A 17433-nucleotide genomic window follows, 5' to 3' on the forward strand; every position below is an offset into this window, starting at 1 on the left:
ACCCTTCCGGCCCCGTCGCCCTTCTCCTCCGCACCTGCCCCCGGGAGCTGGGGCCCAGGAAGGGGCGGGGGTCAGACCGCCGCCCTCGCAGCAATGGGGGAGGGAAGGGTTGTGAAGGGGTGATGGTAGGAGAGAGGAAGGAAGAGGGAAGGGTGAGACCTGAGCCCCAAGAGAGCCTCTCTCTCAGGCCTCTTCCAGGTGAAAGGCCAGAAGATGCCCCACGTGCCCTGGGCCCAGACCTCTGAACTGCACAAAATTGGCTTTCCTTAAAGGTCAGAGAATGAATGAACAGTTGCGTAGCACAACTCACCCGACTTGGGGAAACTCCTGGTCATATAAACTACCAACAGCACTGTCACTTGTTAGGAACCCCAGGACACTGAAAACCGGTGAATGGGTCATGGTTTTGCTCTCAGGAAGCCCATGACCTACTGGAACAAACGCAGATAGAAATAAGTAGGAGCCCATGCTGGGCTGGTTAGGCTGGGGAAGCCATTCTGGTGGACTTAGTGTGTGTGTATGTAGCTCCTCATGGCTCCCACTTCAGATGTTATCAGGCACCTGCAATGTGAGGGTCCTGGGAGACACTGGACCAGACCTGACCCACACTGCCCTGTGGTCAGTCTGCCCCTCACCTGCCATAGTCCTCCCCAGTAACATAATCAACAGACACCAGTACTGTGCCCCATCCTGTCCAGGGTGCTGGACAAAAAACAGTGAACAAGTCCTTTCTTTTTAGAACTCTAGGGCCAGGAAATCCTGCGGTTTTTCCACTTTTTGCTGGGCTTCCAGGCTGAAAGAGTCGTCTGCCTTTCTGTCCCATTTTACAGCTGGGAAAAAAGGCTCAGACCAGAGACTAATCCCAGATCACAGCAGATTGTAATTGCCCAAGGCCTAGGACACAGAATGCCCAGGACTGTCCATAGGGAAGCTCAGAGGAGCTCCTGTCTGGGTGTAGTACCTGGTGTCCTCTGCCTACCTACCCAGTGTGTGTCACCCCAGTGAGATGCTGCCTGGAAATAGGATCAAGCTAGTGCCTTGGGAGCTTGTCTTATCTCTTGTCCCTTACCGAGCCCAGGGGCTGGGCCTTCCTCTCAGCCTCTGGGGGCATCTGCCGATTCTGTTCTGCCTCGTCATCCAGCCAGCCAGGGAGGAGGGGTGGGGAGAGCCCTGCCAGGCTATAGCCAGTTCAGGCCTCAAGCCTGCTGAGGGCATTGCCTTGCCTGGCTACACGGTGTGGGCATCTTTGTCAAGGTCTGTTGGACCCTAAGCAAGGTGCAGGATTGTATGGCCAGATGGGTCTGATGCCTACATTAGGGAATCCTTATCCTGGCTGGTTCTGCCCCTCCCATCTTCATGGCTCTAGGCAAGTCTCTTCTTCCTCAACTTCACTATCCTTTTTTGTGGAATGGTTGGGTGGGATTAGAAAGACTAAAGGATATCCTGTTTGGCACTGGGTTCTGAACCCAGACCCATGGAAGAGCTGTGCTAGCTGACAGCTTGGGTCTAGGATCCAGGACCTTTGACAGCTTCCGAAATGATCCGAGTGACCTAAGTCGTTTGGGAAACCCTTGTCATATGTATACAATTGGCACTTAATAAATGCCAGGCATATTTGAGGTGGAAAAGGAACTTGAGTTGTGGGAGCTGTATTCAAATCCTGCCACCATCACCTTCTGGCTCTGGGATCTTGGTCAAACTGTTTCTTTACTCAGAATGTATTTTCTCATGAAATTGGGCCCAATTTGGTAGGACTGCTGTGAGGGTGAAGTGGAACAACACTGGGGGTGTGAGCTTTCCCTTGTATTGCCTTCCTTTTCCAGGTGCCCATAAGCATTGGGAGAGTTCTAGGTAGGGTGGAGAGGAGCCCTGTGGAGTCCTCTGTCAGTTCCAGGACAGGATATTTGCATGTGACTCTTTTCTGCTGCCTTGATGTGGCTGGGAGGAGGGGGAGGAGGAAGTAACTAGTGGGGGAAGCAGGACATGGAGGGTTGGGTGAGGGACCCGTGGGGGTGGGGGAGGAGTTCCCCTTCTGGGGAGGCCTTGCCCTGGGTTAGGGGTGGAGGTTTATTGCTCACTCACAGTGAAGCAATGACTGTGGGGTACAAATGCAGGCTGCAGAAGGGCCACCATCAGGTTTCTCAAGGGGCCTCTGCAACACTTCCTCCTCCAGGCAGCTTCAGTCAGGGAACCCATTGAGGGACTCAGCCCTGCTCCGCCCCCCAAGGCAGCTCCTCCACCTATACCTACCTCCATCCAGGCTAGATGGAGATAGGGATGGGGAACCTGAAGGGAAACTGAGGTTAGAAAAGGCAAGTGGTTGCTAAGGTTGCCACTAAGTTGTTGGACCTGGGCCCACTACTTGCTATAGCCTCCTGAGTGCTGGATACAGACTCCTGACCACTCTCATAATACCTCTGAAGGTAGCTTTGGACTTGAAAGACATAAAGAGAAATTGAGGGTCATCAAGTGCAAGTGATGGGCCAAGTGTGAATTGGAGATCCATTCCCAGGTCTGAGAGGCTAAGACTCAGGCCCCTCCCGCCATTCTCAATCTGATAGCCCACAGGCCACATCTGGCTGGCTCTCTGACATGTTTTATTTATTTGGCTGCAGCAGTTTTTTTGTTTTGTTTTGGGTACCAGGGATTGGACTCAGGGATGCTTAACCACTGAACCACATCCACAGGCCTATTTATTTTTTTATTTTGAGACAGGGTCTTGATAAGTTGCTTAGTGTTTTGCTAAGTTGCTGAGGCTGGCCTTGAATTTGTGATCCTACTGTGTCAGCCTCCCAAGTTGCTGGGATTATAGGCGTGTACCACCCCACCTGGCTTTCCCCCCCCCTCTCAATTTTTAATCAATGGAACCAGCATTTCATGTGTTAGTCTAGATTTCTAGCTGCTTTTGAAAATTCAGAAGAACTGGCCAGAGTGGGCCAGCATTCTGTCTAGCAACAACCAATAAATCATCTGGAGTTGTGTTATAGCTGCCCATGGTGGAAGGGGCATTCCCTGGTGCCTCTTCCAATATGAGTAGCTACAACATCACACTCCCCACCACTCTCTATTGCCTCACATCTGGCCCACATTTTCCCTACCTGTTGGGTTCTGAAGGCATTTCAGCTGCTACTGGGATGTCAGCAGCTATAGACAGGAGATCAGCTAGGTAAAACGAGGCAAGCATCAGGACCGGGAAAGCCCCTGTGTGCAAGGCAGAAGAGGGGGAATCCTGAGTGCCAGCCCTCATGCTGCCACCTTGCTTATGGGCAGAGAGAAGCACAAAGGATAAAACTCTGATGCTCTCCTGATAAAGGCCTGGGAGCTTCTCTGGTGACACAGGCTGCTGTCTGCCCCTGGAATCTCTCAAGCTTGTCCCACATGACCTGGAATTGTTCTCTTATGGGCTTTGGCTTCCCACCATTCTGACACCCTTCTCTACTTTCTTCACCTGGGAAACTCCTACAGACTGGCTGGGAAAAACAATTGAAGCTGAGCTCCTGGCTGGTGTGGTCTCGCTGCCCCTCTTGGCTCTCCCAGCCCCTAACTGGAGGGCCCAGGAGGACCATGTGTGTTTTGGAACATAGCAAGGGCATGCTAGAGTGTGGGGAGGAAGGTCTCCCAGGCAGCCTGTGCCCTGAAGGCCTTGGGACCACTCTGGTGATTGAGTGGAGGCGTGCTGGCAGCCTGACTCAAATGAGACCCAGCATCTGATTGCTTCTACAGGTGGTGGTGGAAATCGAAAAGGCAAGAGCAAGAAATGGCGGCAGATGCTTCAGTTCCCCCACATCAGCCAGTGTGAAGAGCTTCGGCTCAGCCTCGGTGAGGCCTGGGTGAACTGGGGGCTGATGGAATGGAGGGGACCAGTAATGCTAGGGGAGCCTCCTCTGAGACTTTGCCCTACAGTATAGCGGCAAAGTTAGAGGGTCTAGTGACCAGGAAGGTTGAGGCTGCACCACCCAGTCCAGTTTCAGTTCCTGGGCTTGAGATGGGTGAAGGGCAGAGGGAGAACAGGGACTGACTAGGGTTGGTTGAAGTGGGTGTGGAGAGGAGGGCAAGGGCAAATTGGCTGCAATCTGAGAGAAACCAAGGAATTGCCAGTCCAGGGGAGCAGGGCCCACAAGTCCAGAGGGAATAGTTCCCAGGTTGACTGTGTTAGGAGCTCCAGGCCTGTGCTCATTAGCGCCACCTAGCCAGCCCTGGGGGATGCCCAGCAATGCCATGCAGTGTGACAGGGTTACTTCTGCAAGGGGACAGAAAGGCCTAGGACTCCAGTTCCTGCTTATCTTGCTGGAGGCCCCAGGTCTAAGCAGCACCTATGATTTGCCCAGCCCCTCTGATATCCTGCATGTGGGCTATGAGTGGGCCATGGTTGCTTCCACTGCCTGGGAAGGAGGCCCAGCTGAGTGTGCAGGAAGCCACAGCTTCCTCTCACACTTTCGCCAGGCAGGCAACAGGTGTGGGCTTGGCCCAGCTGGGGCCGGAACTTCACAGACCGCACCCAGCCCCAGCACTGTGACATATACAAGTTGTGTGAACCAGGAGACTACAGGGGGAAGGAGAGGAGGCCTGGACTCTGGAGCTCAGACTCCTGGCTGTGTGACATTGAGCTAATCAGTTAATTTCTCTGTGCCTCCCAGTCCCAAGTATGTTGAAATAGCAATAAGTGTCCACCTCAGGGTTGTGGTAAGGTTTCTAAAGGAGATAATGGCTGCCACGCTGGAGGGCTGGAAGCTGTTGTTGGGGCCCAGGGCCTGGCAGTATGGGCAGGAGCATCCTGCCAGTGAGCTCCAGGTCTGTGACCCCAGCAGCTCCCATCTCGGCCTGCAGAGCGTGACTACCACAGCCTGTGTGAGCGGCAGCCCATCGGGCGCCTGCTGTTCCGTGAGTTCTGCGCCACGAGGCCTGAGCTGACCCGCTGCACTGCCTTCCTGGACGGGGTGGTGAGTGCAGCCTGCCCTGGGGCCCAGCCCAACTCTGAGGGCAGATGGAGGTCCCAGCCACTGTCCTATTTCCCCACACCTATTGCTCCACTCAAACCCCAAGCTGCCCTACCTTCTACCCTGCAGGCTGAGTACGAAGTGACCCCTGACGAGAAGCGGAAGGCATGTGGGCGGCGGCTAATGCAGAATTTTCTGAGCCACACGGTGAGTGAACAGTGATGGAGAGATGACGGCGGCTGGCAGGGCTCAGTGACAACAGGGAGAGGAGTGACCACAGCCTGGGCAGTGAGTGCCTTGGAGCTGCTCCAGACAACACTGTGGGCATGGAGCCCAGGGGGTGGGCCAGGGCCAGACCCAGGCCAGGCGGGCTGCCAGCACTTCTCCCTCACCCAGCCTCAAGGGGAGTAGCCAGAAGAGATCCAGCAACCCGAGACCAGCTAGTGCACTACCCGACTGCTGCTATCCCTAGTGCTGGCAGAGATGCCTGGCTCTGCCCCGGGAATGAGCAGCCATCCAACGGAGCCCCCTGCACTGACCTGTCCTGGCCTGTCCCCAGGGTCCTGACCTCATTCCTGAGGTTCCCCGGCAGCTGGTTACTAACTGCGCCCAGCGGCTGGAGCAGGGGCCCTGCAAAGACCTCTTCCAGGAGCTGACCCGGTAAGCCATGCTGCCCTCAAGCTTGAAATTGTGCCCCAAAGAGGGGGCTTCTTTGTGCCCAGAGGACTGGCCTTGACCTTGGTAGTTTGTAGCATCCTTAGTTTCAGCACAGGATGAACATGTCTCTCCTCAGTGGGTTGGCGGGAGGGTTGGCCAAGGATAAGGCTTTGTGGGCTGAGCATGCACATCACAGGAGGCCTGGGCCATCAAGCTGAGAATCTGGGGTGTCAGGCTGACCTTTGGGTTGGTCCTTCCAACAGGCTGACCCACGAGTACCTGAGCATGGCCCCTTTTGCCGACTACCTCGACAGCATCTACTTCAACCGATTCCTGCAGTGGAAGTGGCTGGAAAGGTGAGTTCCTCCCAAGTTGGGCAAGGACAGGCCAGGTTGTAGAGATGCTTCATGGGCCTTTGCTCCCTTATCTGTTGCCCACAGGCAGCCAGTGACCAAAAACACCTTCAGGCAGTACCGAGTCCTGGGCAAAGGTGGCTTTGGGGAGGTGAGTGGCCAGGCCAGTGCCCTTGGCAGAGTACCCTAATTCAAGCCCTACACTACCAGCAAGAGCATGACTGGCCCTCATGTCCCGCTTCTACCTGGCCATAGGTGTGTGCTTGCCAGGTGCGCGCAACAGGCAAGATGTATGCCTGCAAGAAGCTGGAGAAAAAGCGGATCAAGAAGCGGAAAGGGGAGGCCATGGCACTAAATGAGAAGCAGATCCTGGAGAAAGTGAACAGTAGGTTTGTAGTAAGTACAGAAAGGAGACCTCTCCCTTCCATTCGCCATGCTGGCTCATCCTGCCCTCAACAGGCTTAAAGTTCCTTGCCTCTAACAAAGGGACTACCCTCTCCCTGCCCTGCCCCCTCTGATAACACCTCCTCGCTCTGGGTGATGCCAAAAGAGTATTGACAGGCCAGAGTATCCTAAGGAGTGACACTCAGAAGGATATTTTGGGCAACTGGCATTAGCCTGACCCTTGGGTGCCCCACAGCTCCTACCTGAGGTTTCGGGTCCCCTGGCCACAGGTGAGCTTAGCCTATGCTTATGAGACCAAGGACGCACTGTGCCTCGTGCTGACACTGATGAATGGAGGCGACCTCAAGTTCCACATCTACCACATGGGCCAGGCTGGCTTTCCTGAAGCACGAGCTGTCTTCTACGCTGCTGAGATCTGCTGTGGCCTAGAGGACCTGCACCGGGAGCGGATTGTGTACAGGTGGGGAGGAGCTGCCTCAGGCAGTGGTGCCGGGGCTTGGCCCTTCCCAGCAAGGGGCTGCAGCTGGGTACAGTTGAAGGTAGGGGCGCTGAGGCTGCGGATTGGGCCAGGTAGTGGAAGGATGTTGGTGTGCTAGGGCTGTGACCACATACAACCTGGGCCAGCTCTGGGCCCAGCACTCTCCTTACACTGAATGGACTTGAGTGGCTCAGACTTAGGTTTTGGGGGGCTGGCTGACTCGCTTGCGAATCTTGATTTTGACAGACTTCTTTGTGTGGCCTTGAGTCAGTGAGCTCTTTGCTCCCTACACTATTTCCTTTGGAAATGGCAGACTGCCGTTCCTAACTCACAGGCTGACCCAGTGGTAGAGAGCTCTGTTATTATAGTTGTTGCTGATGAGTTCATTTGAGCCTCCTAACGTCCCATGAGGGGATGGATAGGTAGCCCCATCTGAAGAGGAAAGGTAGAGTCAGCCACAAACAGGAGGGAGTTCCTTGACACCAGCTATGAACGAGACTGCTGGTGGTGTCTGTGGAGTCCCCCACTCGGGCTGCCTTTTACTTGCCTACAAAGTTTCTTGGAGTCCTAGTTTGGTAGAGCCTTCATCTGTTCTCCTGAGTCAGGGCTACTACAGGAGGTCAGGGGCAGGGCTCCCTCTTACCCTGATACCATATAGGTCCTAAACATTGCTCCACATCTAATCCCAGGGGCCAAGTGAGCTAGAAGGGACTGGCCCTGTGTGGCTTTCTAACAACCTAAGTAGCACCTGACCCTGCTCTTCTCTTCCCACAGGGACCTGAAGCCAGAGAACATCCTACTGGATGACCACGGTGGGTGGGGCAGCACAGAGGTCGGGTGGGGCAGCACAGAGGTCGGGTGGGGTGGGAAGGCCTGGCCTATTAACAGGCCTACCTACTTCTCCCCACCCCCATTCAGGCCACATCCGCATCTCTGACCTGGGACTGGCTGTGCATGTACCAGAAGGCCAGACCATCAAAGGCCGGGTGGGCACCGTGGGCTACATGGGTGAGTCTCCCTGTGCCCTAGCCCACCCACTTCTGTATGGAGGTCTCTTGTGCCTTAGGGAGTAGACAGCCCACATTGGTGTTCCTCTTTTGTAGATGAGCAGACCAAGACTCAGCCAGAGTCTCACATTGTGAATCAATATCATTCATTCCCTAAATACTTATGAAGCACTACTCTTGGCTGGATCTGCAGGTGGCTACCAGGGAAGGGGGCGAAGGGAATCAATCTGTTGCCCTCCCTTGAGTTGCCCATGCTTGGAGTAGGCATCCCTATCTGTGGTACAGACCAGTGTAGGGCCCAAAATGTGACCCCACAGTGGGCATAGTCCCGGCTCTATAGGCTCCACCCCTTGCCTGTCCTGTGCCCTTGGGCTAGGCGCTCCACTTCTCCTGCCTCTCTTCTACTGCAAAAGGATTATCTGTATTGCCTCCCGGTAGCCTTGAGATGAAAAGAGATAGTGAGTGGAGGGGAACTCCCAGGTGCCTGCCCGGGCTGTTTGAAGGGATCAGCAAGTAGGAGTTTCTGCCCTCTCTCTTTTCTCCCTTAGGAAATCCAGAAGCTGCAAGCCAGTAGCTACATGGGCCCCATTTGTCATATTTGTGTTGAAGTCAAATTGTTTTTAAAACAATTCTGATTGGTTGCCAACATTTCATAAGCCAGACAGTTTCATATAAAAATGATTTCTGGGCTGGGATTGTAGCTCAGTGGTAGAATACTTGCTGAGCATATGGAAGACCCTGGGTTTGATTCCTAGCACCACAAAGAAAAAAACAAAACAAGACCTTGGGATCCTGGGTGCCTCTGCAGGGCCACATCAACTCCCTTTGATGGGGTGTGTGTTCTATACTCGCCAAGGTCGCTATCAAGTTGATGTTGCCTGCTTGGCCAGTGGGTATTTGAGTTGATCCTCCAATTTCATGGGCATTCCTGGGGCCTGAAGGGTCTGTTCCCTGCCACCTACCCAGCCCTGGCTCCTGTGCCCCTTGCCCAGCTCCAGAGGTGGTAAAGAATGAGCGGTACACATTCAGCCCTGACTGGTGGGCATTAGGCTGCCTCCTGTATGAGATGATCGCAGGCCAGTCGCCCTTCCAGCAAAGGAAAAAGAAGATCAAGCGGGAGGAGGTGGAGCGGCTGGTGAAGGAAGTGCCTGAGGAGTATTCTGAGCGCTTTTCCCCGCAGGCCCGCTCACTCTGCTCCCAGGTACTGCAGCAAGGGGGAGGCCTGACTGACCAGGGCTGGAGTTGGGGCACCTCACCAACCTGCCCACCCAAGGGCACCCTGACCATCCCTGCCCTGCCATAGCTTCTCTGCAAAGACCCTGCGGAGCGCCTAGGGTGTCGTGGGGGTTGCGCTCGAGAGGTGAAGGAGCACCCCCTTTTCAAGAAACTGAACTTCAAGCGGCTGGGAGCTGGCATGCTGGAACCGCCCTTTAAGCCTGATGTGAGTGCCTCCCACTCCTGCTGAGGGCAGGGCCAAGTAGGGCTGGGGCTGGGGTCCCGTGGAGTAGTGGTCAAAACATCTGCAGTGCAGATGTTGGAAAATCCAATCTTATGACTTAGCTAAGTATACATACACACACACACTTCACTCGATTCATAAGAATGGAAAAACCTCAGGATAGGTTTGGCTTTTGGTATATCTGGATGGAGGGATGAAGGTGGGGTGACTCCAGTAGTACTGAAGGAATTCATTTTTCTCCCTCCACAATGTACTGTTGATTATGTAGTCTTCACTGTCAAGTGGCTCTTCCCAGGGCGTGGCAAGAGTGACCTCCAGCAGTTCAGGCCCACATCCTTCCAGTTCAGTCTTCCCCATAGATAGAATTTCTTGCCTAGAGATTTCAAAAGAAATACCAAAGGGGAAAAATCCTCAGGCTGGTGTTCATTGCCTCTGATGGCTCAGAGAACCCTCACTGATCATCCCTGGATCACATACCCAGTTGGACCACTGAGTGGGAGTGATCCATCTCCCAAAGAAAAACCCAGATGGAGATGCCAGTGGGGGGATTTATTAAGTATCTCGTGAGTCAAGCACCCTGCAAGCAAAAATATCTTCTAGTCATCAGATTCCAAGTGGCAGAAGCCCAGTTCAAACTTATTTAAGTCTAATAAGAAGTTTATTGGTTCCTTTGGCAAGAAAGTTCCTGAGTAGGGTCAACATCAGGGTTTCATGCTGTGTTGCCAACTCTCCATCCCTTGGCTCTACTTCAACCTGTTGACTGTATCCCTCTCTCTGAATTCAGGCTACTTTGTGTGTAATATTATACGAAAGGTTCTGATTGGCCAGGATTAGGACATGTGTTTGCTCTATAAAGATTGGGTCCCGTGGGGCTGGGGTTGTAACTCAGTGGTAGAGCGTTTGCCTGGCATGTGTGAGACCCTGGGTTCAATCCTCAGCATCACATAAAAATAAATAAATAAACAAAATAAAAATATTGTGCCCATGTATAACTAAAAAAATTTTTTTTTATTTTTTTTAAATTGGGTCCTGTGCTTGACAGTTCATCAGGAGCACTGGGGAGACTAGAAGGTGATAGTCAGGCTGGGTTGATTGCTTCCAGCCACATTTAATTTTACAAATACATGAGTGCTCAGACCTTGAAAATAATAAGGTCCATAGGACCCAAATCTGTCTTTATGTTCAATCGAGAAGGCACACCAAAATAACCAATAAATTAGAAAGTATTTCAGGTACCGCTACGTGCAACAACAACAACAACAAAAAAAACAGGCTAAGAAGGCAGAGAGTGATGGGGTGGGGGCATCATAGTTTTAGACAGGGGGATCTTTGATGGTTAAGCAGAAACTGGAAATGTGTGAGGGAGAGAGCCAGGCCAAGATATAAGCATTACCGGCATTATAGGCAGAAAGAGCAGCTAGGTATTGAGGTCCTGTAGAAGAGAACAGTCTAGTGTGATGAAACACAGTGAGGAGACCAGTGTGCCTGGAGCAAATATATGCAGGGAAAGAGGAACATGAGCCCCAAATGACGGAGCTTTGGAAGTTTGAGCAGGAATGTAAAGTGTAGGGAGTGGGTCCATGGAGGGTGTGGGTATAAGTGGGGAGGCCAGCTAGGGAGCTGCTGCCTCTGTATCTTGTGTAGTAGGTCTCCAAGGAATGCTGAAGCGTGGGTGTTGTCCTGGGCTAGCACTTGAACCAAGTGGGCCTGACTTCCATCAGCCTGCCTCTGAGACTGCTTCCTATGCACATCATCTTAAGTAACCTTGAAATAATCTCACTGTTTGTGGTCTTTAGTTCAAAGTTAGAGATAAAATCAGTGCCTTGGAGCTTAATGTTTTAGAAGCAATAGATGAAAAGCAAGCTTAATGATGATGTATTTTTTTAAGAGCTTTATTGAGGATTAATTCACATACCATACAATTCACACATATAAAGGATGCAGTTCAGTAGCTTTTATTAGAGTTATACAGACATCACCACAATAAATTTTAGAATATTTTCATTACCCAGCCAAAACAAAAAACCCTATACCCACTAGCAGTCATTCTCCATTCTTCTCTCCCCCAGTCCTTGTTAATCACTAATCTACTTTCTGTCTGTATATATTTGCCTATTCTGGATGTTTCATATATGTGGGTGGAATCATAAAAGATATGGTCTTCTGTGACTGGCTTCTATTACTTAGCATGTTTTTAAGGTTCATCCATGTTAGCGTATAGCAATATTGATAATATTCCATTGTTTGGACAATACCTCATTTATTTATTTTTCTCCTTTTATTTGGTTTGTTTATTTTATTTAATTAATTAATTTATTTTTTGGTACTGGGGATTGAACTCGGGGGCACTTGACCACTGAGCCACACCCCCAGCCCTATTTTGTATTTTGAGACAGGGTCTCACTGAGTTGCTTAGCGCCTCACTTTTTCCTGAGGCTGCTTTTGAACTTGTGATCCTCCTGCCTCAGCCTCCCAAGTCACTGGGATTATAGGTGTGCACCACCGTGCCCGGCCTTATTTATTTATTTTAATGTGGTGCTGGGGATTGAACCAAGGGCCTCATGCATGCTAGGCAAGTGCTTTACCACTGAGCTATCTCCCCGGGCCTAACTAATTTGTTTATTCATATCAGTTGGTAGACATTAGAGCCATTTCCACTTTTTCGGTTATTATGAACAATGATATTCTTTTTTTCTGAGATGGGTTCTCACTGTATTGTCCAGGGTAGTCTTGAACTTGTGAACTCAAGGGATTCTCCTGCCTCAGCCTTCTGAGTAGCTAGGTCTGCAGGTGCTCACGACTGTGCCTGGCTGCTATGAACATTCCTGTACGAGTTTTTGTGTGGACAGATGTTGATATTTCCTCTTGGTATATACCTAGGTATAGAATTACTAGGTCATATGTTAACATGATTTACCTTTTAAAGGATACTGTCAGATTTTTCCAAAAAGTGGATGCACCATTTTTAAAATATATATATATATTTTTAGTTGTAGATGGGTGCAATTTTATTTTACTTATTTATTGATTTTTGTGTGATGCTGAGGATCAAACCCAGTGCCTCACATGTGCTAGGCAAGTGCTCTACCACTGAGCCACAACCCCAGCCCTATGGATGCACCATTTTACATGATGATGAGGAGATGTGTGCAAATGACCTGAGGATTAAATCCACAGGGCCTTGTGTTTATTAAGCACAGCCCTACCACTGAGCTATACCCCCACTCTCATGATTATTATTATTATTATTTTTGGTGCTATGTATAGAACCACTGAGCCACATTTCTAGCCCTTTTTATTTTTTATTTTGAGACGGGGTTTCATAATGTTGCTTAGGGCTTCACTGAGTTGCTGAAACTGGCTTTAAAATTGCAGTCCTCTTGCCTCAGCCTTCCCAGCCACTGGGATAACAGGCATGGGCCACCATGTCTGGCTCATAATATTTTAATTGACATCCTTAATGGTAGGATTTGAAAGACAGCATAAAGATGGAAAAGAAAGTGGCTTTCTGATGCTAAGTTGCAGGGGCCTGGGGAGATTGTTGGAGACTCATTCCGGCCCTCTGATTGGCTATGAGGGGGGATGGAGCAAGCCTCTGGACATCTCAGGGTGGGAACCCATCCATTTCAGGCCCAGCATAAGGAAGCCAACTGAGATTCAGCGTGTAATTCTCCCTAGCCTGCACTCCTCACCCCCAGGCTGGTGAGGGAGTGGCCCAGCATCAGGTCTATACACAGCCACATTCAGTCATTGATCAGTGAGGGATAATGAAGCCAGTTTACAGATAAAAAGGACTGCTGTGCTTAGCAAGTGTATGGGGTACCTGGTTGCTTACTCTAGACCCCAGATTCTGCTGGTATTGGAGCAGAACCAGATCAAGGGCCAGAGGGAGAATCAAGGCTGAGCTGCCTTCCTTGTGTGTGTATGTTTCCTATCTGACTACTTCCTTTGTGCCCCCAGCCCCAGGCTATTTATTGCAAGGATGTTCTGGATATTGAACAATTCTCCACAGTTAAAGGTGTGGAGCTGGAGCCCACCGACCAGGATTTCTACCAGAAGTTTGCCACTGGCAGTGTGCCCATCCCTTGGCAGAACGAGGTGGGGGTCTGCCCTGCTGGGATGGGGTGGGTTCTAGGGGTCTGGCCCTGGGGGCAACTCTCTCAGTTGCCTGTTTCTCAGTAGATGGTGGAGACTGAGTGCTTCCAGGAGCTGAATGTTTTTGGGCTGGATGGCTCAGTTCCTCCAGACCTGGACTGGAAAGGCCAGCCGCCTGCACCCCCCAAGAAAGGACTGCTGCAGAGACTCTTTAGTCGCCAGGTAAGCCCTGACAGTGTACTAACTGGGCCCCCAGCCTGGCTCTAGGGGACACTGGTGGGAGGCAGAGCCGGTGCCCGCTTACACTGGATGTGGGCATCCTCCAGCCCTGCCAGCGGTGCCCAGGGTCTCTGGCCTCATTCCCACCTGTCCCCTACCCTTGGCTGGGCTCATGGCCTCTTTTCTCTTTCCAGAGGTGAGCAGTGTGGGCTCCCCGTGGGTTGGCCTTCCTGCCCGGCCTTGGGGAGCCCCAGGCAGCCCTTCCATGGCAGAGGAGAGATGTGGGAGAAAGAAGTCTGGTGCCCGCTCCTCTATCCCCTTCCCCGCTGCTGCAGTTCCCTGCACCGTGTCCCCTTCAAGCTGCTAGCCTTGCTTAGCTGCCTGTCTCCCCATGCCATGCCTTTGGACAATGGCCTTGCCCTGGCAGGTCCTGGGGTCTCTCTAGTCCACCTTATTTTGTTATTTTGCCGGAAGCCTATGCCCTGACACCTACCCATGTGTGGCCTGATCTGCTGCTCCAGGCCCCTCATGGGATCCTCTTCTCCAGAACATGACCCCAGGCAGCTCCCAGCCTGCTCAGGCAGAGCTGGCCCCTTGCGACATCATAGGTGGTTAATGGCGCCCACTCTGCCTCTCTCCCTCCGTGTCTTCCCTGTCCCTCCAGGATTGCTGTGGGAACTGCAGCGACAGTGAGGAAGAACTCCCCACCCGCCTCTAGTCCCCAGCCTGAGGCCCCCACCGGCGATTGGCGGTAGCAGCTACTCTGAACGCTGTTTACAGTTTTGCACAGTGGTCTTCCCCATTGTCCACTCAAGTCGTGGCCTGGGGAACACAGCCGGAGCTGTCCCCAGTGTCCTCTGCCCCTCAGCCCCTGGCCTGGCTGAGTTTGGCAAGGACTGGGCCGTCCCTGGGACAAAGGTGCGTCCCTTCAGCTCTTCTCCGGAGCTCGGGGCTTTCTGTATTTATGTATTTGTACGAGTGTCTATCGCAACCAGAGCGCTCTTAATTCCCACCCCAGACCGGCGCCCTGGCTTCCACTCCTCTGTGCAGCCAGCCATGGTCAGGAGAGCTGGGAGCTGGCAGAGGAGTTACTGCCAAACGAGGCTTCTCAGGCCCAGCTCAGATCGCCTGAGGCTGGGCCAGGCCACACCCTTGAGTCCCCAGCACTGCACTGGCCACCACCAACCTCCAAATGACAGTTGTGCCTGCCCCCACTGTCCTGGGCTCAGGCCACCACCATTTCAGACCCAATACTGTCCCTTCAAGCACTTGTTAGAGCTGGATCTGGGGCTTCAGTGTCCCCTAGGCCTGTGCCAAAGTGTGACCAGAGATTGGGCTGACCATGAGACCCATCAGTCCACTGCCCAGGTTGTCCCAGATGGGTCTTTCTCTGCCTTCCAGCTCCCAGGGCACTTTGTCTCTTATGCTGGGCCCTGTCTTGAAGACACCTCTTCAGAAATGCTCCAGCTCAGACCATAGGAGGGTGTGGGGTATCCCTGGCCAAACCTCCATCATTCCAGAATCTCTTCATAACAACAGACACACGTCCCCAGCAATAATCCGCCCTCCCTGTGTGTGCCCATGGGGAGCGTGTGTGTGTGTGTGTGTGTGTGTGTGTGTAACTGTGTGTGAAGGGGGCAAGGTAAGGCTGTGCCTGTGCCCCAGGTCCCAGCCCTGGTCCTTCCCAGACTGTGATGACCATCCTGGTCCCAGTGTTAGGGTAACATGGGATTATAGGGCCCTAGATTTTCCATATTTAAAGCCAATTTTTATTACTCATTTTGTCCAATGTAAGCTGCCACGTGTCTCTGTGAATACAGTCTGAGCACAAACCTAGCCAGCTGCCCCTGCCTGCCTCTTTCTTGCTTCTGGTGTTCGAGGGGGTCTTCCTGCTTCTCTGGTCCAGAGAAGTAAGAAAGGATTGGAGGTGGACCTGGTAGGGCTATGAGGGGCTGCCCTTCCAAGTCCCTAGGACAAATCTTAGGGTAGACTTCGCAGGTAGCCTTGGTGTGGCCTTTGGGCTCATCCATTGGTGTTTCTCAGCTTTCTAAATGGGATGGGGCCTGAGGAAGGAAGCCTCCGTTCCCCCTGGGGTGTGGATTTGGCTGGTCTGCTTTTGAGCTTTTCAAAGCCAAGGTGACCTGCCTTAATGTGAACTTGCAACAGCTTAGGGAGCCAGGTGAGAGCTGCTATTAGGAACACTTGTCTCTGGTCTCCTAACTTGGCCCCCTGTTATGTACCTGGCCCTGGGTTGGTGCATGAGACCCATCTCAGTTTTGCTGAAACATTAAATGTGGGTGATGATACTGGAAAGAAGGCCTTCAGGGTTTCTGTAGGTAATGGTTAGCCAGGCTTGAAAGAGAGACACATGGAGAACAAAAGGGATTGGGGAGAACATTACAGTGGACCACCTGTGTAAATACTTAGGGGCGAGAGCTGTTTGATTACAAGTTTGCCCCAGACTGCAAACCCCATCATTGCTTGGTAGCTTTCCAGTGTCCCCAGCCACCAAGAATGCCCTGTAAGATTTGCTTCTTACCTCTGGCCTAAGTACCTAGGGCTGCAGAAGCCACTTGAGCTTTGCAGTTGACAGTTGTGGGTTCAAGTTACAGCCTTGGCAACTTTTCAAGCTGGCTTTGCACAGGCCCTTCCCTTAACTAGGAAGATAGTTGTGATGGCTATCACCCTGCAGGGCCGCTGGGGCTGTAGCTCAGTGGTAGAGCACTTGCCTAGCGTGCTTGAGATCCTGAGGCCTTCAGTTCAATCCTGAGTCCTGAAGGAAGAGACCAGCAGCTAGTGATCACTTGATCACTGTCAGGACTTCAGCTAGAGGAATGGGTGCTGGTTACCAAGCTGAGCAACTATCATAAGAGCAGCCAAAAGATGCCCAGCACCAATTCAACAGAAAGGGCCCCTTTTTGGTGTATGGAGTATTTGCTGGGGTTGCTCCAGGTCTCCCATGGGAAAATGACCATTGCAGGGTGGGAATTGAAACCAGGTGAGAATAGGAAAGCCAGATCATGTTCATGAGGCATGAGGTTGGGGCCTGAGGTGTATTTCTCTTGCTGCACCAGGATCTGCTTGGAGGTGAGATGGGGTAGATAGGAATCAGACCCTTTCCCAAGCTCCCCCTTGAGTGAGGAAAGAATCTAGAACTTGACTAAGGTTAAGCTCACCTGAAATCCTTACAAGAGGAAACTCCCAGAATTCATTTCCCAATAATCCTTTGCTAAGCTCACCTCTCTCCACCCAGCTCTACTGTGGGAACTGGGGACCCAGATGGAAATGAGGTCCCTGCCAGCTTGGAGCTCAGTCTGGTAGGCAGGCAGACACAGTGACACCTAGTGTGATCAGCACTGCAACAGAGAGGGCTGGGGCTGGGGGGCAACACCAAGCAGGGAAAGCCCTTTGGCCTCGAAGATGTCAGAGTTGGTACTGTCCAGGACACAGGACCATATTGATGGTCTTAGGGCTGCTAGTGGTTTAGAATGGCTGAGCATGGGGCAGGGTGGAAAAAAAGAAGTGGCTGCAGCTGAGGTCAATGCTTTCAAATCTCTCTAGCTTTGAAAGACATGTTAAGGATGTGGGGCCTCATCTAGCAGGTGAGGGAATCCCTGAAGGGTTTTGACTGGTTGTGTTGGTTTGTCCCAGTAGCTATAGAAGCACCCCAAGTTTCCCTTGAGGAGCCCCTTCTCATTCTGTGTGGCTTAGATGGTGCTGGGCTTGCACTCTTTGCATATAGGTACACTAGACATACCTAGTATGTGTGACCTGGGGAGGAATGGCACTGTCTTCCAGATAACTTGATGTTAAAGGACATAGG

General features: G+C 52.1%; 1 protein-coding gene across 9 annotated transcripts; it reads left to right on the forward strand.

Moving 5' to 3' along the window:
- The first annotated feature begins 159 nt into the window (after positions 1 to 159).
- On the forward strand, positions 160 to 15446 carry Grk6 (G protein-coupled receptor kinase 6). Of its 9 annotated transcripts, none has more exons than XM_048792290.1 (16): positions 160 to 272; positions 3724 to 3819; positions 4828 to 4940; positions 5067 to 5144; positions 5497 to 5597; positions 5858 to 5950; positions 6035 to 6098; positions 6203 to 6343; positions 6622 to 6812; positions 7605 to 7642; positions 7749 to 7838; positions 8830 to 9038; positions 9141 to 9278; positions 13257 to 13394; positions 13479 to 13613; positions 14275 to 15446. In XM_048792290.1, exons 2-16 carry the CDS (start codon positions 3768 to 3770, stop codon positions 14326 to 14328), a joined length of 1635 nt encoding a protein of 544 aa, XP_048648247.1. In that variant the 5' UTR covers positions 160 to 272; positions 3724 to 3767; the 3' UTR covers positions 14329 to 15446. The 9 variants fall into 9 exon arrangements, with proteins under 9 accessions (XP_048648247.1, XP_048648248.1, XP_015344027.1 ...); XM_048792291.1 differs by lacking the exon at positions 14275 to 15446 and adding an exon at positions 13805 to 14064 and having other exon boundaries at positions 169 to 272; XM_015488541.2 differs by lacking the exon at positions 160 to 272 and having other exon boundaries at positions 3722 to 3819.
- The last annotated feature ends 1987 nt before the right edge of the window (positions 15447 to 17433 follow it).

The sequence above is a fragment of the Marmota marmota genome, unplaced genomic scaffold, assembly GCF_001458135.2.
Source record: "Marmota marmota marmota unplaced genomic scaffold, marMar, whole genome shotgun sequence".
Lineage (NCBI taxonomy): Eukaryota > Metazoa > Chordata > Mammalia > Rodentia > Sciuridae > Marmota > Marmota marmota.

Excerpts from the sequence above, each read along its gene's own strand:
- Grk6 (XM_048792290.1), top strand. The coding sequence starts at position 3,768 with ATGCTTCAGTTCCCCCACATCAGCCAGTGTGAAGAGCTTCGGCTCAGC. Across the intron at positions 5,951-6,034 it reads CAGTGGAAGTGGCTGGAAAG|GCAGCCAGTGACCAAAAACA; the intron begins GTGAGTTCCTCC and ends TGTTGCCCACAG. Across the intron at positions 7,643-7,748 it reads CATCCTACTGGATGACCACG|GCCACATCCGCATCTCTGAC; the intron begins GTGGGTGGGGCA and ends ACCCCCATTCAG.